The sequence below is a fragment of the Crocodylus porosus genome, unplaced genomic scaffold, assembly GCF_001723895.1.
Source record: "Crocodylus porosus isolate Cpor-Errol unplaced genomic scaffold, CroPor_comp1, whole genome shotgun sequence".
Classification (NCBI taxonomy): domain Eukaryota; kingdom Metazoa; phylum Chordata; order Crocodylia; family Crocodylidae; genus Crocodylus; species Crocodylus porosus.
Window position 1 is genome coordinate 99,875,961 of NW_017728931.1, and position 22,448 is coordinate 99,898,408.

The 22,448-nt window shown below is 41.4% G+C and overlaps 2 protein-coding genes across 7 annotated transcripts in view; one reads left to right on the forward strand and one right to left on the reverse strand.

The window, feature by feature from the left end:
- Positions 1 to 401, forward strand: part of ST7 (suppression of tumorigenicity 7) — a 208,765-nt gene extending 208,364 nt beyond the window's left edge. For all 5 annotated transcript variants that reach the window (XM_019543420.1, XM_019543419.1, XM_019543417.1 and 2 more), the window contains one exon: positions 68 to 401. In XM_019543420.1, the coding sequence (XP_019398965.1) occupies positions 68 to 163 (96 nt within the window). In that variant the 3' untranslated portion in view covers positions 164 to 401. The remainder of the gene's footprint in view (positions 1 to 67) is intronic.
- A 12,768-nt stretch (positions 402 to 13,169) lies between these two features.
- Positions 13,170 to 22,448, reverse strand: part of WNT2 (Wnt family member 2) — a 28,502-nt gene continuing 19,223 nt past the window's right edge. For both annotated transcript variants that reach the window (XM_019543421.1, XM_019543422.1), the window contains exon 5: positions 13,170 to 13,708. In XM_019543421.1, coding sequence (XP_019398966.1) covers positions 13,479 to 13,708 — 230 coding nt within the window. In that variant the 3' untranslated portion in view covers positions 13,170 to 13,478. The remainder of the gene's footprint in view (positions 13,709 to 22,448) is intronic.

Consider the following 22,448-nt stretch of genomic DNA (forward strand, 5'->3'; position numbering starts at 1 on the left):
CAGCAGAAGTTTTATATGTATTATCTCCTTTTGTTTTGATCTACATACACATCTGATTTCTTTGCAGTTTCTCAGCACTCTCTTTGCCCCTCTAAATTTTGTGATGGAGAAAGTAGAAAGTATTCTGCCCTCCAGCCTGTGGCACCAGCTGACGAGGATCTGAAGGAATACCCAACCCTGTTCGACTGCCACAGCATCTTCTGTGCCAACTTTTTTGTTGACCACAAGAAAGCATGATAAAAAAGGGAAGCAGTTCTAAGACTTCAAAACTCTTCATGGATTGTCTGTTCTCATATAAAAAACTGTTTTGTTGTACAAACTACATTGATGTTAGGTTCTATTATATTTTGCCTTCAGAAAAGAAAAAAACTCTTAAAAATAAACTTTTGTGTATTGCAGCATTGTCGTCGTCTTTGCTACTTCTTCAAGCCCCTAATGATATCCCCTGTGCCTTGGAAGTCTGTGATGCATTTATTTCAACCCAAACACAGCTTGACTTTCTGTTCAAATAATGAAGTAGCTCTAATGACTTGACTTTGTAAAAGCAGTACTATTATTTTCTTCTCCTACAGAGTTTAATTACTATGAAACTCAGCCCTGTGTATGCAGTCTAATCCACACAAGGCTTATGGACCCTTAAACCATGCTTAAGCTCTCATTATAGAGTTTGACTGGTGTACGGAATTTGTGCTCAAGGCTGGATTTTACCAATCATGGATTTTTCCTATGACAGTTGTCTTTAGTCCAGTTTTCACACTGTATTTTTTTGTCCATGAAATCAGGCATTTTCAAAGCTTTTTGTGTCATTAGAAGGCTTCAGGATATCCCACATAGAGTGGTGGAAGATTACTGAGAAATTCTTTACAAATACAATTCATTACAAATTAATTGTAATGGTTGATCATTCCATTGTGGAGAAACAGGCTTTTGAGGGAGTTTCTGTCCAAGTTTTTATTGTTACCGAACATAAGAATGTAATAGTTGCTATTTACTGGGTCCAGTGGTAGGTCCGTCTTGCCCAGTATCTTGTCGCACACAGTGACAGAGTGGACGCTGAAAGGAAGAGTGAACAGGGTGTGACCAGGGTTTTGTTCTGCTTCCACTTTAAACTATCTCATTGATACTTTAAGATATCTTGCAAGTATGAAAGGAGAGTCCTATGTCTTTTCTTTATGCTCTATTAAACATAGATGTTGTAACAATATCTATGCCGGAAACTATGAACAAATTAGCAAACTTAGTATTTTACCAATTCAATCAATATTAAGGGTGGAGTTTTGTCACCAGCCCTTGGGTTTTGAGAGCCTTAAATAAATTACTCCATTTTTAACTCAGTCCTTTTAAATGATAATAATGTAGCAGCAAGAGAGAGGATCCTTGTGCCATTTTGCATGGGGTAAGCCACACTGCAGTCCTCCTTTCTTCTGATCCAGAGATGAGCAGCATTCTCCTCCAGCCAAAACATAGTGTCAGAAGGCAGCTTATTAGCAAGGAATCCTGCAACTGTCCATAAATGCACAGGGAATTAGGCATTAGACAGGCCTTCAGCCTAGTGCCCAGCGGAGTGCTGGATCTTGACTTATCTGCCAAGAAAAGGCAGAGACTTCTTGAACTCCTTCGTTATCAAAATTAAAGGACATCCACTCAAGAGTTGGCAGTATTTGCCCATTGTATGTGCAATATAAAACTCAGTGGGAATTCTCAAATGAACATCATGCAACTGCATGTCAGCTATTGGAGAATGTCATGTTTACGTTCCTTTTTTCATTTGAGACTCTCCAACTGTAATATTACATTATTCAGAACATTCCCCCTCATAATGTCACCCAAAAATAGTCTATTTTACTGTTTCAGATAGTTTTATACTCAGGGATAGTACTCACACAGTGACATGCTGGAATATTGAAAGGTGTTGCATGTTTGTCTGCTTACATTTAATTGCAACATGGCTTGGGATTGCAGGGAAACAGTGGGAGTAGAGCTGCACAGAGCAATGTACTGTGCTGCATATGTGCTATTACTAGTGCCATGGGATGTCTGAGAATGCAACCATTTCTTTTTTCTAGAACACGTTGATATTTGGATCTCACTTCGCTGCTACAGTGTATTGTGCACGTGACTGAGATACCCAAGTATATCTAGAAAAAAAAGTACTGTATTATTTCATAAAAAGGCAATTAAGAGGTCCAGAATAAAATGGGGGGGGGGTTTCCACCAGTTACAAATTGTTACCACTCCATATGTCATTGTAATGTTCTGAAAAGTCCTTGGGACAGTGAAGATCACTAAGCTGAGCTATGTGTGTGCAACGGAGGTACAACTATGGAGTGTAAGTGAACCATGGCATCATTGCACTTGTTTTTACTAATAAACACGCACCCATTGAGCAAACAGAAAAGAAGAAAAGCTGTGACCACTATATCTGTAAGGCTAAGTGTATGTGTGCATATACATAAAAAGTAGCTACTGTAGTTTCACTCATCCTGGGATGCCTTTTTCTGGAAGTAACGGTAAGTAAGTACAAGTACCTGAGTTCTACCTGTATATGGCTTTTTTGCTTTGCTGTTTTTTGGATGAGCTTAGAATCTTAAAAACTCTTTAATGCAAGGTTTTTATGGTGTTTACTCCAAACCAGCTCAGCATCTCCGAGCAAATTAAAACCTGCAACAGGATTTGAGATAAGGAAGTTGGAACTACCATCAATGTGATGTGCACACACATACAGGCACGCACACTTGTGAGGGGATTAGATGCAAGTGAATTGTATCAAAGAAGGGCAAATAAATAAAATGTTTTTATCCATTATTAGCAGTAATAACCCAGTTAGCCTAACAAGTATTTTTAAATTCTGTATAAAAGTTTGATTTTTCTCTTGACCTAGTGAGACTTTTCAGGATATCCCAAAAAATTATTTACATAGGTCTTTTAAAAATAATAATTTATGATTTGCATCCTTCACAATAGGTAATGAATTATGGATATTATCTAAAACCTAGCTTTTTAAAAAATTATACTCCTAGACATCAATAAGGCTACTCATTTCACAAAAAGCAACTTCTTTTGCTTAGGGCAGAGTCTCTTGCGTTAGGCCTTTTCTGCCTCCAACTTTTTTTTTTGGTGAAATTAAGCTGGCTAATCTCAGAAGCAGTCTGCATCCTATCATTATGAGAGACAACTGGTTTTTTTGCATCTGGTTTCACGTAGAGATCATCAGTCTAGAAGTTACAAAATTCTTTCTAATATTCTTTCTAACTGAGTTTTAATTCAATAAGATGTTAGAGACTTAACTTTTTTTTTCTCCCCTAAAATTATTTATGGGTATTTTTTCTTAGACGACATATTAAGCCGTTAAGTGAAAGCATCTTTTTATAGTTGTTTTATTGTACATTAGACATGAAATCATGATAAACTGAGAAAAAAATGAAGAAAAAGAGTCCCAAGTAACAAGATTGTCCAGTAAGACCTCTCTCTTCATCAGGGCTCTTGAAGGTTTTGGATGTACACGTTGAGCTCTGACAACCATGCCTTTGGGGTAAATGGTGTCCTATACTCTTACTGCTGGATGTTTTAGGTTGAACAGGTGTTAACCACAGAGAAGCCACCCCATATCACTAAAGTGTAGGAATAGGGGTACAAACAGATGTTATTTTGAGAGATACATCGGAATCTGCCCCAGCAGCTGAGCCGATTGCCAGATCTAGATGTTACCCAGGGCTGTTGTCCCTCAAGCTTGAACCCCTGCCTCATGGGCCACCAATTGTTCGGGACAATGGCCCCAGGTGCCTGGTCCCAACCAGGGGAACCACGTGGGGTTCCCTTGCTATGCAGTGTGAAATGCATGTCCCAGAATCCCTGGCAGGGGGAAGGGAACCCTACGGGGTTCCATGCTCTGTACTTGCAGACACACACCCTTGCAGGTTAATCCAGGGCATGTGTTTCATGCTAGGGAGCAAAGGAAGCCCATGGAGTTCCTTGTTCTGCACTTAAAGATTTGCAGCCTAGGAATTTCCACCCCCAGAATTGCCTGCCCTGAAGAGGCTGGAAAGCATCCGCATCCCTGGGCTGCGGGGATTGTGCCATGACCAAACAGACCTCTGCCACAATGACGTGGCAGGAATATTAATGCACACTGTCATACTCACAGTTTTTGGGCACTGAGAAGTTCTGCTAGGACTGCAGCTGCATAGCAAAATGGCATGTACTGGGTTCCTAAAGGCAACTGCAGGATCTACCTCTCAAGTCCCACTAACAGAATCGTAGAGAAGTAGGGTTAGAAGGGAACTCCAGAGGTCATCTAGTCCAACCCCTGCCCCTGCCCCCCATCATTCTGAGCTCCCTTAGTGAGCCTTGAGACTATCACCCACAATACTTAAAGATTAACACTTTGACAGCAACTGATAAGGAAAGAAACCTTGTAATGGAGAGAATCTCAGCTCTCATAACAGAACTTCATTAGGTTTCCCAGATGCAGCAAAGATGACATGCAAGGTAGCTTCCTCTTCTGTGACTCCCCAGTAGATCTTCATCTGTGCTGCAACTGATGTTGAATCTTCCGGATCTTTGCCTACCAAAGGGAACAGACTTCCTCTGTGAGGATAAAATTGAAAAGAACAGAGAATAAAGCCTGGATGGATTTATCCACTTGACAGTGAGAATGAGTGGTTCACACAGAGCAACCCAGTAAGGAAGCTGCATGAGTATATGCTGTAAACTCATACCCAGGAAGGGAGTGATCCAAAATACCCAGCAACCCAATGGTTAGGACACTCATCTGGTAGGCAGCAGATCTAGTCCAGCTCTAGCAGAGAAGCAATTTGATCCTGGGTCTTCCACTTCATAGGTGGGCTACCACACTTCCTTCTAGCACTTATTTTTCCAACCTGAGCTGAGCAGTGTGCTTGAAAATTGGCAGACGACACGAGCAAGGGAATGCCATGTGTGAGACTTCTGCCAGGGCTTAGTATCAACTAGGGCTGCAATGAGGATCATAGTGCAGCAGGGCTGGAAGGTGCTACATGAGGTCATCTAGACCAGCCTCCTGCTCAATACAGGATCATCCCTAACTAAACCATCCAGCCAAGCTTCTGACTTAAACTTTTTCTAGAAAATTTTCAGGGGTGGAGAGTCCACAGTGTCTCTGGGTAGCCTGTTCCAATGCCTGACTACCTTCATAGTCAGAAAGTTCTTTCTAATGTCCAACCTAAATTTCCTCTGCCGCAGTTTGAGTCTATTACTCCTAGTCTTGCCACAGAGAATGGTTATATCCATCCTAGTCATCTTGCCTGCTCCTACTGCCACAGAGAAAAGTTATCTCCATCCTCTGTATAATCACCCATCAGGTATATAATCACCCTCCCAGTCTTCTCATCACCAGACTAAATAACCTTAGTTCTTTCAAACTTTTCTTATAAGTTGTGCTTCCCAAGCCTCAATTTTTGTTGCTCTCTGATGGGCTCTTTCCAATCCATCTACATCTTTCTTGAAGTGTGGGATGCAAAACTGGACAAAGTATGTCAGGTGAGGCCTCACCAGTGCTAAATAAAACTGGAAAGTCACTTCCCTTGATTTGCAAGAGACATTCTTGTTAATACAGCCCAGTGGCTGTGACTACATGAGACGCTGACTGTGTAGTAGCTCATTACTGCACAGCAGTGCCATGTGGCACAAGTGTGATGCAATGCTACTGCGCAGTAGTAACGAGTTACTGTACAGTCAGCATCACCTAAAAGTCATTCAGTGACGTACTTGTGTATGCAAGTACTAAATGACTGCACGGTAGCAACTGCACAGTCAGCGTCTTCTGTAGATGCAGCCAGTATGCTGTTAACTTTTTTTGTCACAAGAGCACATTGTTGGCACATATTCAGCTTATGGTCTACTGTAACCCCAGGTCCTTCTCTGCAGTACTGCACCTAGCCAATCATTCCCCAGTCTGTATTTGTCTGGCTAATTATTCCATTGCAAGTTCAGGGCTTGACACTTGTCCTTGTTGAATTTCATCTGACTGATTTGGGACCACTGCTCCAGTCTCTCCAGGTCATTCTGGATCCTAGCCTTGCACTCCACCCAACTTGGTCTCATCCACAAATTGGCTATGCGTGTACTCAATCCAGTTGTCCAAATCATTTGTCGTCTTGTCGAACAATAGACCTCTGGAGGTCCCCTCTGCTCTGAGCTAGACATTGTCCCACTGATCACTATTCACTGAACACAAGTACAAACATCCAACCAATTATATATCTACCTTACACTACTTTCATCTAGTCTGGATTTCCGTAGCATTATTAATAAGAATGCCGTAAGAGATGGTGTCAAAAGCTTTGCTCATGTCAAAATATATCACATCTGCTGTTCTTTGACCATCCACAGAGCTTGTCACCTTATCATAGAAGGAAATCAAGTTGATCAGGCTTGACTTGCTCTTGGTGAATCTATGCTGGCTGAGTCGCTGTGCCTGATCACCTTGTTCTCCTCTAGGTACTTTGAAATAGATTCCTTGAAGACCTGCTCCATGGTCTTTCCAGACTGACTGGTTTGAAATTCCTGGAATCCTCCTTCCCGTTCTTAAAGATAGGCACTATGTTTGCTCTTTGCGTGACCTCCAATGGCTCTGAAATTACCTCAGCCAATTCCTTCCATACCCTGAAGTACATCCCATCCAGCCCTGCTAACGTGAAAACATCCAGCTTCTCCAAGAAGTCATTGACAAATAGCTTGTTGTTGTTGCTGTCAGGACATCAGAGGACATTTAGCCTGTTGTGTCTGACTGTTGGACGTACACAGTTCTGTCATACTTGCAAATGTAGCCAACACTGACAAGGAATATCTGACATCACACTGGTTGGGTTGGGGAAGTGGTCGATTTTTGGTTTTGTTTTTTAATGGGAACAATTTGTAGCTTTAAACTGATCTGAAAGCCTGTTTAGAGCAGTTCAATCTTTTCAAGTTTTTATTTGGGAGTGGGTGTTAACAATACAGGTGAATCTATTAGTATGTCAACTAATTTTCATTTGACAGTCAGAGGAAATGAAAAAAAAAACCCTTTCAGTATGTCAGGGCAATGAATGGACAAGAATGAGCTACAGAAATATCTGTCTGCTGCTAATTGCAGGAAAGAAGCCAGGGTTACTGCTCTGGATGGGAGCTAACTGTCCTAGTAACTTTTAATATACCAGGCCAAGGGCACTGATTCCTTTCTTGTGCAGACACGTGCAGTAAAGCTCTGCCCTTATTATTCTAGCAGAATTTTCTAAATAAGCAGTTCCAAGGCGCTTGCATGACTACAAAGAATTCAGATGGCTGCAGACTGGTATCTCCTACTCGCCTGTGCTTCCAAAAATGGAAGACTTCCCTAAAGAAGAATCAGCTCCATATTTTAAATAAAAACTCACAACTTGGGGCATGGTCTGAAATATTTTCAGAAATATTTTTCAGAAATTAAAAGGCCTTCCTGGGGACAAGTGGCAGTTCTTCATGAATAAATATAGGGTAAATATGTTCAATACCCTTGCAGAATGACTTCATTTCCTTCTCCTGAATTGTTCTTGATGGACAACCTCCAATACCTGGGTCCATAGGTATGTGAACCCAGGTATTTCCCTATTTGTCAAAACAGCAAACCAATGAGACAAATGTAAAGTATCCTGCTTTTTAATATTTATCTGCAGCACAGTGCAGCTGCTGTGCAGCCTTCCTGCTTCAGGCTGATTGATCTTGAAGGGCACCATGGATTTCTGACTGCCATCATCAGGATTTCTCATACCTGTGAACTCTTGACGTTAGTCTTTAATTAGCAGTGTGTCAATGAGGTGCCTATCTCAACAATTTTTATGTTACCAAAACTCTTCCCAGAAAAGCCAAAATGTTGGTGCGTTTCTCCTCGAGGGAGAAATATTTACAGCCAAAATAAGATCAATTGTACTATTTTTCATGCACCCACAATGAAAATACAGGCAGACACTTAGCAAACTCGGCAATCATGCGTCACACACGGTATGAAATACAGCTCTTTTCCTGAGAACCCATATTAGGGTTCCACAACCCATGGGGCTCCCCTGGGTCCAGAAATTTAACAGCAGGGGAGTAGCACTTAGCTGCCACCTCTCCCCCCACTCCCACTTTAAAATTCTTGGGCTCATGGGGAGCCCCACACAGTGGATGACAGCACTTCATAGTGCTAGATCTGGCCAATGGGCCAGGGGTTGAGAATCTATGCGTTAAACTCTCATAGGAAAATGGGGAGACTTAATATGCCAAAGCCCTACGAGATTCTCAGATAAAAAGTGCTAAGTGTCAATATCTGGTTGTGAGCAATAGCACATCTGTTGTTTCTGACTCTGGTTATATTCAGCACAGAGGGGAATGGAGATTCACTAGCTAATTGCGCCTCTGTCACATTTCTATTTTAATACAGAGGAATAATTCTTACTGCTAATTACTGAAGTTTCTAATATCACCCCCTAAATATGGGCAGGCTGAAAAATGCCTGAACTTTTTAAAATGCACTGAGAATTGCTAATGCTGCATAAGAACAGTCTTAGTCATGTATTGTAGCAGGAATCTCAGATCCATGCCTGGGAATGGTTTCACAGGGTTTTTAAAGCATTTGGTCAAGTCAAGTTACTATCTTCATAAAAGAAAAAACAAAAAGAATAGCTCATATTGACAATTAGTTATTTTAGATTAGTTCTTGTGTAGTAAACTGATGACCTTAGTAACAAAGATTAATTTTAAGTCTACATTTTATATATGAGAGAGTTGCTAGAGTTTATATGAGCCTGCTGAATGTTCATGGTTTTGCTCTATATTTCCTGTTGTTTGTTCTGGCAGAGTAAGTTCTCCACCTGTAATATGATGATCCCAAAACATTTACAGATGGGGTTGTTAAATTCAGGCAGGTTTATTTCCTGGTGTATTAATCGCCCTATGTATTTAAACTGAGATTAATGCTATGGGCATTATCATTCGTGTCACTATCTGAAATAAGTTCATTTGCAGCAGTGATACTATTTTTGTTTTCTGAACATTGTAAACTGTTGTTTACAAACTGAAATGATGTTGTTAAATGGAATCCATGGATTATCCAAGGGAAATTTTCTCTCAGTTTACAAATATTCTCTGATTCAGTCATGATACTTGGAATACAAACATCAAAATCTCTTTTAAATGCTCACAATATTACACTGATCTTCATTAAGTTAAGTTTACATCATGTCATTATCCAGGCTGGATGGGGATTTTATTTTTTGCCGAAAACACTAAAACATATTCTTTATGGAATCCACCTCTAAACATCAGTTCATTATTATATATAATAGTCTATTCAATCTAGAGTTTTCAGCATGAAGCCAGTACATGTCACAAGAATAGTGGTTATTGATGAACTAAACATAGCAGAAATGTGCTCTTCAGTAGGTAGCATTAATGTAACAAAACTACTTCGAGAAAAGTTTTCACAACCTAAATGAAGAAAAGAGATGTTATTATTCAGAGCATGTAAATAAAAGAACTGCTTGTGTATGGTGAATAATGAATTTTAAAAAGTTTATTTACACAAAAATAAAATATTTGCATATAGGAAAGCAATTTCAAATCAGTTAACTCAAAGAACAGTTTTGTTTTCTAAGCCTTAAACAAATAGGTTTATAAGCATTACAAGAAATCATTTGAGTATTTTTAACAATTCTGAAGATCACTGAGAGACAAAGATTTATAATATGGAATAAATTCCAGTATCAAAAACAATCTTGGGTGTGATTACAACAGGGGACAAAAAAAAAGCACAATGTTAGCAAAGCAGTGATTTAATACAGAGGCAGAGTAGAGAAAGGTCTCTTCAGTTCTTTCTCTTAAGAATTTCTACACAGGATCAAACCTAGTTTGCTGCCATGGTCTCTGACAGGAGTCTGCACCAAACGCTACAGATGAAGATCCACAAAACCCTATAATGGACAATTTTACAATAACATGCTAACAGGGTATGTTTCTTCCCAAATGAAGGAATGGTTCAGTTATGCCCTCCAATCCAAAGGTTTATCTCTCTAATTTCAATCATTAATTTAATCCTTTCTTATACAACCCAGGATGTTTTTATCTAAATAAATATCTTTCTTTAATCCTGCTACATTTTTGACCTCAGTGGCAATCAGTTGTGTATTTGAATTATGGCAGTTAATTTTTAAGCTTCCTTTTCAGTTTTGATGCAGTTGCTTTTCAATGTCATTGAATGCAAACCCAACCTTATTCTTGAACAGTGCAGAAGGATAAACATGTATTTGTATGTTATTTCTCTAATATCATTGTTCTATCCTGTCCTTTCTTTTATTGCTGTCCTTTTGCAAACTAATACAACCCAAGACTTTTCAATCCTTCTTCATACAGAAACTTTCCATTTTCTATCACATTGTTTGAAATTTCTCCTATTTTGCTCTTTCCACCCTTCGGTTTAGCTTGGTGTTTCTCAACCAGGATGAAGAAGGACCCCTTTAGGGGTGAAATGATACAGGTGCTGATGCCATGGAGACAGTAACCAAGTAAAACTGCCCCAGAGGCAGGGTTGTAGCATGCATGCACTCCTGCTGCATTAGGGCTCTTTGATCAATCTAAAGCACTTGGGAGAGCTGGGTTGTGCTGTTCCCCTCCCTGCTTGGACCACCTCCTGCATATCTCTGTTTCTGGGAGACACCATGCAGGGTCAGACGGGGAAGGCCTAAAGCTCTCCTGCTTGCTTTATTCTGATCAGAGATCCCTACTCCAAGGGGTGTGTACAATAGGGCTGTGCAAAGCTTTGGTAGCTGATTCAATTCAGAGGAGATTTTGCAGCCAAATCTGAATCGAATCAGGAGATCCATTAAAAGCTCTGAATTGAATTGGAAGCATCTGAATTGATTTGGAAAACATTTGGTGCCAGTTTGGAGATTCAGCCATAAACTAAAGAGGCAGCAGTCCTTGAGGACGCTCCCCACACCTCCTGGATGAGCAGTGGCTTTGGCCTGGCTGGGTGAACGGTGGCATGCCAGGGGTGGGGGGGGTTGGGGAGGGCATGTGCCTCTGGATCAGGGTGGGGAGGGCGGCAAACCAGGGACTATGGGGGGGCTACAGTGAGTTTTCAAGTGGCACATACCCCCTTATGCCCTGCTGTCGCTTGCCCAGCTGGGGCAAAGCCGCTGCTCATCCATGAGGCGTGGGGAGGCTGGGCTGGCTCCTGACACTGCATCATAGGGACTCAGCCTTGCGCCGGCCCCACGCTGGCTGGGCTAGCAGTGGGGAGGCATAGCCCCTGCTCCCGGTACCATCTGCCTTGTGCCCACCTTGTGCAGATCCTGGGGCGCGTGTCCCTGCCCCATGCCCTCCCAGACCAGTGGCGGGAACAGTGGCAAGAGCTGCTGGACAAGCTAGCTTTCTGGAGCACAACGCGACCCAGTCTGCCCCGCGCACATCTGGGAGCACACACCCGCTCCCATGCCTTCCCAGATGGGCGGCACGCAGTGGCCTCCCACACCTGCCCAAGTCCTGCACCTCCTCACCCCGGCTGGGCAGCTTGTCCCAGCCCCAGCCTCAATCCCTCCCTCGCTGTGCGGGCGTTGATCTGCCCCCGCCCACACGCCTTCCCTCCCCCCTCTGCCCACCACAACAGACTTACCAGCTGGAGGCAGCTGTGTCCAGCGTTGAGGACTGCTGCCTGTTTAGTCCGTGGCCAAATCTCCGAAGCAGCGCTGAATCTTCAGATCCGATTTGGCCAAATTTAATTGGGACAGTGATCTGAATCACCGAATCCAATCACTGTTCCTCTGAATCAGCCGAATCTGAAGCTGAATCTAATGCTTGCCACTTCACACAGGCCTAGTGCACCGCTATGCTGTAGCCCTTCCCAGGGTCACTGTGCAGCAGGTACACAAGGCGGTTTTACCTGACAACAGTGGCACTTGGTTGTGAACCACTGAGGTAAGCTGAGCACAGCGGTGGCTCTCAACTGGGAATGCTGCCACATTCAGAAAAGTTGTGGTGGGGTGCCCAGATCCTGAAAATATTGAGAACCACTGATTTAGCTTGTCTCCCTCTGGATTTCTTGCTGCTTTTCAGGATTTTTTCTAGGGTGATTCCCTAAACTTCTTGGCAGCAAGGCCCAGTTCAGGTCTTGGTTTCCTCTTCTGAAGGAAAGCTGTTCCTTACACTCTCAGTCTAGGACACCCCCCTACTATGTACAGACACTAGAGTTCCCTGTGGGACTACATATCCCAAAATGGCATTGTTTTGTGCTGAACCAGGCCCATGCCTCATCAAGTAAAGCTAACCCAAAGACCCCACAAAGGACTAGTGTAAGACTTTTGTTACAGTTGTAAGCTTGTAAAGAACCTAGCTTAAAAAAATCTACTTCAGGGCCCACCCACATCTGAGCTGAGAGTCTCTCTTTAACAATATTTAATCAAAGTTTTAAATAGATTCCCTACAATAGGGAAAGGCATTATAGTTGAAGCAAGATAAAATAATTCTGTCTCATCAAAGTTTTTTTACAAATGTTTTCACAGTTTTCCAATAACAGGGAAAAATATATGAGCACTTATCCCCAGGATACCACAATGTCCTTTCTCCAAAGACAGGTGAACAACGATTTTCTAAATCTGACAGATCTACTCAGATAAAAATCAGTTGGCAGGGCCCTGAGAAACAAATGTCTTCCCTTCATATCTTTGGGCTGCAATTTCTAGTGGAAAAACCAGTGGTTCAACCTAGTAGTTTATTTTTAGAAAAAGCTTTTAAGACAGATTTATGCAGCTAATTCTGTTAAATGAAATTGCAACTTAAAAAAATCACCTTAACTCTTTAAAGCAACAGAAAATATAATGGTTTAATGGAATATGCTGTGGTTTTCATCATGACTTAACTTCTGCTGTGGAATTAATATGCAGCATGTTGGCTTTGGCGGAAGTAGCAGTAGAAGACAGAACTAGCCCAAAGCTATTCACAAGAGAGAAGATTTCCCATTTGAGGGCAGGGATGGACAATGTTGCTTCTAAAAAAATTACTCAAGATTTTTTTACACAGGAATTGGATCAGGTCATGACACACTTCATGCTTTGAAGGTGTAGGAGATGCTGTCCTCTCTCATTTGGCTGTTGATGTTCTTATGCATGTCTCTCTTCTTTTATCCTTTCTTTTTTTTCTTTTTGAGCCTTCCCATGCTCTTGCCCTCAAGCATGTCTTGTGCCAGTGAGTTTCGTTGGTTAATTATATGGGTAGCTATAAGGTCTTTCATTCAGAATTGTATGGTTTTTATCAACAGAATTAAGCAACAAAGAGTGATGACCATAGAAATGTACATCAAATACAATATAACTTATAATAATTATTTAGCAACTTTCCTGCACTGGAGGAGACAGGTGATAAGTGTTTAACAGTATCAAATGTCTCGGAAATGTTCCCTGTGAAGAACAGAAAGGTCTAGTGCCTACGCTTTGAGTGCCTGTTGCCCTGTACGGTCATGTATGAGCAATCCATCCAGCACTTTGCGGTGCTTTGCATGTGTGTACATCTACCACTTCCAGGCAGTCTTGGCAGTGCACAGCACAGCACCACTGGAATTTACACTCACATTTGGTCATCCTGCTGATGCGTGTAGTGTCATACCCTCTTCCACAGCACATCACCTCGCAGCTGTCCATCCCTCGGGAGGTTTGGTTACAAACCCGACCCGCTGTCCCTACAGAACCTGGAATGGAAATTGAAAAGATTTAAGAGAGAGGGAGGATTTTAAAGAATAGGGCAGCAATATGAGGGAAAGAGTAAGCAAAACATAATTTACGAAGACTAGATCATATTCAGGCAAGGAGCATATCTCTGCTGAATGGGAAGGGAAAAGACAGCAAGTTAATTTCAGAATCTCAGACTTTTTGTTGCTGGAGAAGACTAGAGGCAGAATGATTCTCCAACATCAGATCACTCAGAACTCAGAGTCAAGCAACAAAAGATGTAAAATAAGGTAGCATTATTCAAATTACAGTGGGTTTGGTTTTGCAAAGCTGAATTTGTACATCAAAGGAGGAGGGGATTGGTTACATGGCTCTAGGCTTGGCCAATTTCTGCTTAGAGTTACAGTATCTGACTTAATATTACTGATGTTTTTTATCCCATAACCTTTCTCCTTGACATACATTCCTGACCAATTATCCATAAGCAGACCAGTTATCCATAGGCAACTCCACTGAGCTTCTCTGAAACAAAGAGATGGGAAGTTTCACTGAGGAGTCAGCACTAGAGGGTGTTCAGCACTGCAGATAAACCATATGGATTTACTTGGGAAATAGAAGATACATAACTCTGGCCTCTCACTTTCTCAGCCCTGGAGGTAAAGGACCAGCACATGGAACATTACTGCTGGGTATATGGAATTTGCCCAGATATTCAACGTACCCTTTGGATGCTAGTGTGGTGCTGTTACAAGGTGAGTACAGCTTGAAACCTAGAGGAAGTGAAGAAGTCATTGTAACAATTCATCAAATCCAGGAAAAGGGAAAAAAATTGCTAGAAAGGAAGAAGGGGAAAAAACGTGACACTCTAAGACAGTCATCCTATGCAGCACATGGAACAAAACAAGGAAGCCAACGACACATTGGTAAGTGGCCTCAACTAAAAAGAGAAAAAGCTGGGTACTGCTAAGGCAAGTGTAATCTTGATTGTTTCAAGTGTGTGCACAACAGCAGCAAGGCTGGGCATGTAGGAAAGCATTTAAAGGTAAGGAAGTTTTTTGAGACATTTTACCTTTCTATGTAATAGGTAGGAGGTCTACTTAACTCGCAGTGAGACAAAGCAATTTTATAGCTTGGTTACAGCACGAAGAGCCGATTTGGAGGCATTTCCTGGTGGCCCTGCCCCTCGCTGCTGATTGGCAGAGAGGCACTTACATCTTCTTTTTACTCATCTTCAAACTGCAGCATTGCATTTAACTTATTAAAAGATGGTGCTGAGAAACATTTTCACTTCACTGACTGGTGCCTTCCACTTAGTCTCTGTCGCTAGCAAACAGTAACTCTCAGTCACGTGATCTATGGCTGCAGGGATTGTCACGTTGTCTTCTTATTGTGGTAAGCACTGGGGACATTCTAAATCAGCGTATTATATGAATAATACCCTGGGGGGGTTAGGTTGATTTCCCAGGCAATTGCAGCCAGTGCAATATTTCCTGGCGATTGTGGACAACACCATTTCTCGTGGTTCCCAAAAAACCCACAAAACTCTGAATTAAGTAGTTCCCTAGTACTAGGAAAATGGCTTTTGATTGACTCATACTGTCTCTTCTGTTTTCCCTAAGGCATTGGAGGGGTAGATTCAGTTCTCCAGAGCTTTCATCAGCAGAATGTTGGAATAGACTTTATTTTCTTATTTTTCCAGTTGTGGCAGACATGTTTGGGATTCAAAAGATTTTAGAGGTCCAGTTTTCTAGACAGGGCAGTCTGCTGCCCACGGCTGTCATTCTGGTAGGCATCTGAGCTCCTGATGGAATGTGATCAGTCGGATAATCTTAAACAAAGAAGGTCATTTCTGGGGAGTGATGAATTCACATAGTTCCCCTCCTTGCTCATATCTCCTGCTGACCAACAGAATAAGAAGGCATGATCCACTTCAGTGAACATAATGCTAAGACAAAAGTGTTACCCAGCCTTAAAGACACAGAGCCATATTCTGACTTAAATGCACAGTTACAAAAAAGGAGCAATTCAAGCCAAATTTACACTGACATGATGGAGATTATTATCTGGCCTTTGCTATACATCTTTGTCTGTATAACCAACTAAGATTCCCTAATGGGATTATAGCTAATTGATCCAAGAAATCTCAGATTCTAGCAAATTCAGCCAACCAAATTTACAGGGACTTCAAGCCAAACAAGATCGTGAGGCAAAAAGAAACAAGGCCACCACAGTCCAGAAGCTGTAATCCATTCTCTGACAATCCTCTGCCCGCTCTTTGGAGACAGCCCTCTCCAATCCAGTTAGCCAGGTGTTCTCTGTCAAAATGATTTTGGGGACAAATTGTGAAGTATGAAACATTTTTAAAGTTATTTTGCTGCAACATTTTACTAAAATGTTTCTACTTTTCACTGGCAGGACAGTAACCAACTCAGACTTCTGGTTATTTACTTTGTTAATCTGAATCAACATATTTAGTTTTGCCAGAGGTGTAGCAGGCTCCTTCAGTGTCTAGGGCAAGGGGAAAAAGACTATGCTAACCACTTTAGAGTGGAGGGAGGAGGAGGAGGCAGCAGAGGCTTGTCTGCCCTGGTTCCTTGCACTCTGGTGGCAGCTATTACTGCTGCAGCTCCTGCTATAGCACCATGGGCTTGGATTTGGGCTGCTGAAGCTGCAGGACAGGTTCACCATGCACTGCCTGCAACAGCCCCATGGCACAGATACTCTGGGGGCTATTCCTATTTGTTTTCCTCCCAGATACACTATTGAGTGCGGGGGCTGTACCTCTGCTAAGACTTTTCCAAGTGGGCACTGCTTCACTTGGCCTCATCCCAGCTAGAACCTGGGTATTTAATTTACTGCTGAGGATTCTAGGTGCCCATAGCCAGGTGCTTAATGCATATGTATCGCAACACCTGAATACCTGAGAAGACCTCACTCTAGATAACTTGCCTGAGGTCACATGGGAAGTCGGTTACAGAGCAAAGAATCAAACTCGCGTCTCTTAAATACAAGACTAGCACCTACAGAGCGTTGCTTTTCATCTCAACACACAAGTGTTCACATTGGCATTACTGAAGTATCTGCAAGTTAACTATCTGGGCGTTTATGCAACATCTGATAATGTATAAAATGCATTCCATTATATACATTCTGCTGAGACAAAAAAACTACAAGACCAAATCCCTAGCGAATATAAATAGTGCTCATTTTTAAAGCATGCTTTGAATTCTGCCTTTCCTCCTATATACACTTCTTATACTGCTGTCCATATGTTCTTCTCCTTGCTTTGTATGCTATTTTAGCTCATGGATGGGGCACAGTAACTAGTAAATCTTGGCCATATAATGCAGCATGTCTAGAACACTAATCTGTAATAACCGTGATCTGGATTAGGTTTCAAGTTGTTTCGTGTTCTGGTTGCTCTGTGTGATTTTCCACAAAAAAAAAGGTGGATACCTGATAGCTTACACCATCTCAGAGTCATGCAGCTGTCAGCCAGGTATCACTCTTTCAGCAGAGAACAAGCAAATTGACTATTCCTCTCAGTCTGTCTCTTGAGCCTGTGTGGAGATGGGTTCTGCTGTTTGTTTTCTTGCTATGGAAGGAAGACTTCAGTTCAACCTTTACATAAGGTCAGGTCCTATTCATTATGCATTGCTGCAAATAGGTATAGGAGCTTCCTTCGGAAGGCATAACAGCATTCCTTGGCTTAGGTATAGGTATGTGCCCATCAACATGAAAGGCTCTGTATGATTTCCAGATGTTGGCAGCATTTAGACACCAAATTCTAACAGACTTAACATAGCTGAAATACTGCCCCAACTGAACTTAACAGGAACAGGACTTCATCCCGTGACAGAAAGTCTGAAACCAAAATATAGTATACTAAACTATGCTGCTTAGGCCAAAGACCAGATTACCCATAGGATCAGGTTGAGGTAAATGGGTTCACATTTGTTTTTTTGGCCAAAGACAAATTTTTTTTTTTACAGTTTAAGCCAGAGCTCTTCAAGGGCTGTCTCAGTACTGTGAGACTCAGAGGGGTTAGTTACAAGTACCTTCCTTTAAAATAATTCTTACCGTATGATCATTTGTTTATTTTAAACAAATCACTAACTAAAAAGCTGCTGACTCTTGAAAAGGGCATGTAAATCCCCCTCATTGTGAGGCATTTGTAAAATCAAGACAATTGGCTGGGGGAAAAAAATTATAAATTACTTAAAATTGGTGATTGGGCATCTGAACAGAAAATCAGATGTGTCACAGGTATAAGGCCCCTCTCTAACAGCAACATCCATTCCATTTACATAGCACCATAGTGACCCAGGAGGGTGCAGTGGTAGGGTTTGGGAGGTGAATTCTCCTAACCCAAACTCACCGAACAGGGCAGCTCTCTTGCTTTTCCACAGGTGCCATTCTATCCTATTTTCAAGGCTGGCCTCCTTGCAGTTGCATGATGTGCTACAGCCACCGGATCTCTCTGACTGCAGATTTCATGCCCTGTCTCACTACACAGAAATTAGAGTGAAGGCCTCTACACCAGTGGCTCTTAACCATTTTGACTCAGGGCACCCTTCCAAAAAAGGTGACTCCTAATTTTTACTTGTTTTTTTGACTGTGGAAAAGTAATAGAACAATTTTTATGTTGCAAAGAACTCAGACCACAACATGTCAGAATGTTTTTAATACTATGGATTCCTATTTAAAACATCTAACAATGCTAACATTGAATAACACCCTTTGTCACCTTGGTTAAGAATCACTGCCCTACACTAACAAGCTATTGGGGTGCCTATGAACACACAAAGCATCTGTGAAAGCACTCTATTGTGTTATATATGGGTCCTACAAATTGCTTAAGTGCTGCCTAAGGTAAATGGTTTGCCCTTCACAACTTGAATGAGGTTTAGCTAAAAGTGTACACTCCTTAATGTGTGCACCTGCTTTATGCAAAAAAGCATATATATCACAAACATTGGCAGCAAAGTGCCCATGCTACTTTAAAGATTTAGGACATTAATATCAAACAACTTTTTATGAAAAAGCATCCTTAACAAATATGCTGCCCTAAATCTATACAGCAGTGTATCTGTGGCTTTTAGAATTTGCCTTTAAAAATAAAATGGGTATGTTAAATGCACTAAAACCCTTTTGATGCAACATCAATTGTTTAAATAGTACATTAATCTAAAAGCTAAAGTTTGTATTTGTACAGCAGTGTTAAAAGGCCCACATTTCACATATTCAGTGCCTTCTAAGACAGTGGAACAAACAAGCCTCATACCTCTGTTCAAGTATAAGGAAGACATTTTCAGCTTAGCTCTTCTAACATAAGAACATAAAACAAAATACACACACTAAACAAAAATAAAAGAACCCATTACATTGTACATAATCATACCCACTATAATCTGCCATACTTTTTAAGTAATGTTTTAGCACTATAGGTCCCAGAGGCCCTTGGCTGCCTCCACTATCTTTATCTGTTCCCATCTGCTGTGTGCCTTTGTCCTCTGGTCATCCACATTTAATTTCTGCAAGTCTGACAGAAGTGAAGGAGGTTTTTTAGGCTGATATCTACCTCAGTGTGCCAGAGACTGTTTAGATTCCTAGCACATTTGAAAGGTAGCTAGCATTTTTCTGGCATTCTAGGGGTAAAATCCTGCTATCACTGATGTCACTGAAAATGTTACGCTTGACTTCAGTAGGGTGAGGATTTCACCCTGTGTACTTTTAAACATTTAGACTCAGTGACTGTACCTGGGTTACATCATTTATACATAGATCACAACTGGTTCTCCTGCACAGGTTATGCACTTAAATTACTGGTGTTAGGCAAACATATACTGTTGCTTTACAACCCAAAGATTTACTTTTACATTCTTTTTTTTCAATCCAAATAATTAAGTAAATTGCTAAAGTAGGTTGGTAGAGGCAGAGGAAAATAAAGTAAAAATGATTCTGTAAAATATCCAAAGGAAGCATAGATGAGCATGTGATGAATTGCCTTGGGGAGAGCACCCCTCCCATGTTTTAGCTCCAATAGCTAAGTGGTTAGGGGCATTTGCCCAGGAAACAGAAGAAAGGTTTTAGTCTGTCCTCTCCCTGCCCCCAGAAATGGTTTGAACTTGTAATTCTTTAACTTCACAGAACAATGCTGTAACCACTAGGCAAAAGTTTAGGCAGAAGCTAGTTCCCACCCCTCTCCAGGACCCCTTCTGAGGCAGAGTTGCAGCATGCTCTAATGTCCCTCAGTAGACCTCAGGAAGTTTCCTGACACCAATATATATCTAGGTATGCGAATAAGCTGCCCAACCCTCAATCCCAACCTTCCCTAGCACCATCCAGTTAAATGTATCATTTTATTGCCCACTAGGAGAGTCCTACAGTGGTAGTTTTGTCTAAATTTAGAACTACAAATATGCACATTTGTAAAATGAAACTGCCTTTGAACCTGCCTTGTTCAGAAAATACTGGGTAGTAAAGCTGGGAAAGTGCAGCATGTATTTTTAAGCAATGAAGTGTCATTTACATAACCTCTGAGTCACTACTTTTTCCCTTCCATGCTGTGCGTGGCTACTAAGGGTTCATTGTCCAGGCTGCTCTGTGATATCTTTACTCATTCTGGCATAAGTAAGAAAATGAAGAAAGAGTATCAGAATTTGTAAAAGGGTCATGATGGGGTTTTTTGTGTTGTCCTAACACTCCCCTCATTGAACTAAAAAATAATAAAATGTGTTTTGGCTTTGGTAGGAGGAGGGCTTAATGAATGCTGGGCAGTTTTGAAATTCCCATTCTACATTTTTTTTAGGAAGTCCTCAGGTGTTTCATTAACATTAGATAATGTTAATGAATGCTACTAGGTTCCCCCAGTGCCAACCACCTTGCTGATAACACCTGTGATACTGTGATTTCTGTAAACACTGGCTCACACGTTACTTCTAGGAAGAATGGTGCAGTACTGGCATAGTGTTTTGTAAAGTGCCAGTCATGTGAATATGCACAACTGCCTGCTGTTCAACTACAGTACAATCAATTATGGCTGACTGCCAAACAGGGAAAAAGCCAGAAGAGAGGCTAGAACCCTTCATGACATTAACGTAGATATGGACATGGAAAGGTCCCTAAAATTTAGCCCTATTAGTTAATCTTAAAGAGAATAAAACTATTGAGAATTTCTAATCTACTGGTCAATACACATTGCACACCCCTCTCGTACCCAAGCCCCACACATCTACACAGCCTGTAAGCCTAACTCTCTTGCTCAAGCAATCAGTCAGTCATGGTTTGCCAGAGCCTAGAATGCTGAACAGACTAGTCTGGTTAAGGGACACCACTGTCTATACCAGGGGTTGGCAACATTTTTGGGAAGAGTGCTTAAAATACCCACAACATTGACTTGTAAGCAGCTGCCATGCCAGGGGTGGATGGTGGGGGAGCTGCAAGGGATCCAATCCTTGTTGTGGCAGTACAGCCCCAGTCCCTTCCCCAAAGTGCACATGCCAACAAAATGCCTGTGCGAGTCACACTCTGGCACATGTGCTGGGAGGTTGCCTACCCCTGGTCTATACGCAACAGCACACAAAGAAGTAATGTGACTAATATTCACATCCAGCCACCTCTGACTCACCAGCCCAAACAAACAAACTATTTAGAAATGGGTCAATTAGAGACAATCTCTTGCACAACTCCAGAAAGGGAACTTCAACAAGTTTACAAGTCCACCTTTGGAAGTCTCTAGTTTAATCTATAGCAGTCAATTTCTGAGCATCCCATCTTCATAAAATGTTATTTTTGAGAAGGGTAAGCAAAGAAATGGTAGAAACCTTCATGTTATCTTTCCAAATTCCAAACTGTTTGAACTTCTTGGAGAAGGACAAAGGAAACCAGATTTTAGGGACACGATGAAGCACTATGACAGGATATGTGGTTAGCACTAACATTTCTATAGCTGGTCTGCCCCTCCATCCACTCCCAAGTTCACAGGGCAGCTTTTCAACAGTATGCAACCAATAGAAGTGAACTTTATAATGAAAAATATTCTGTTAATCTGTTTCTATCATCTCTGTCAAAGTCGCATCCTTTTTTTGGTTGGTTTATTTGATTGGGTTTTTTTGCATCACTGGAATAAGCAGACAGAATCTCATGGAGCTGACCTGCGTACATTATTACATTAAAAATTTGCTACCACCTGCCAAAAATCTACTCTTAAAAAGGTACCCCAGTGTAGCTAGAAATTCTCCATTCAAAATGTTATCTCAAGACTAAACTAAAGCACACATCAGATTCTACATTCCCTACACAGACTTGACAGAGTCAAGCAAGTGAAGAGAATACTTCAGCAGAGTGAAAAATATCTCCTCTGAGATAACATGCTTCAGATTACACTGCACAGATTACAAAGATATTACACTATAGTACACTTATTAGAAGAGATTATAAAACATCATTTTCACACAAAAATGTTTGGGTAGAGGCCTCTCCTTTCAGGGCAAAACACACTCAGAATTTATCATGAAAGGTGCACCCTTAAAAGATAAAGATGCCCGGTAACCCTAGGCTCTGAAGTCAGTTTCTGCAAAATGCCTCATGTCCAGATAAAGTTCCAGGCAAGATGAGATATATTTTATTAGACCAACTAAATAGTTGGTAAAATTGTTCTTTGCAAGCTTTCAGGCATAAACATCCTTCTTCAGGCATAGAGTCTACCTATGTCCTTAGACCAACATAGCTAAAACCAACAACCCTACAACATGTCCA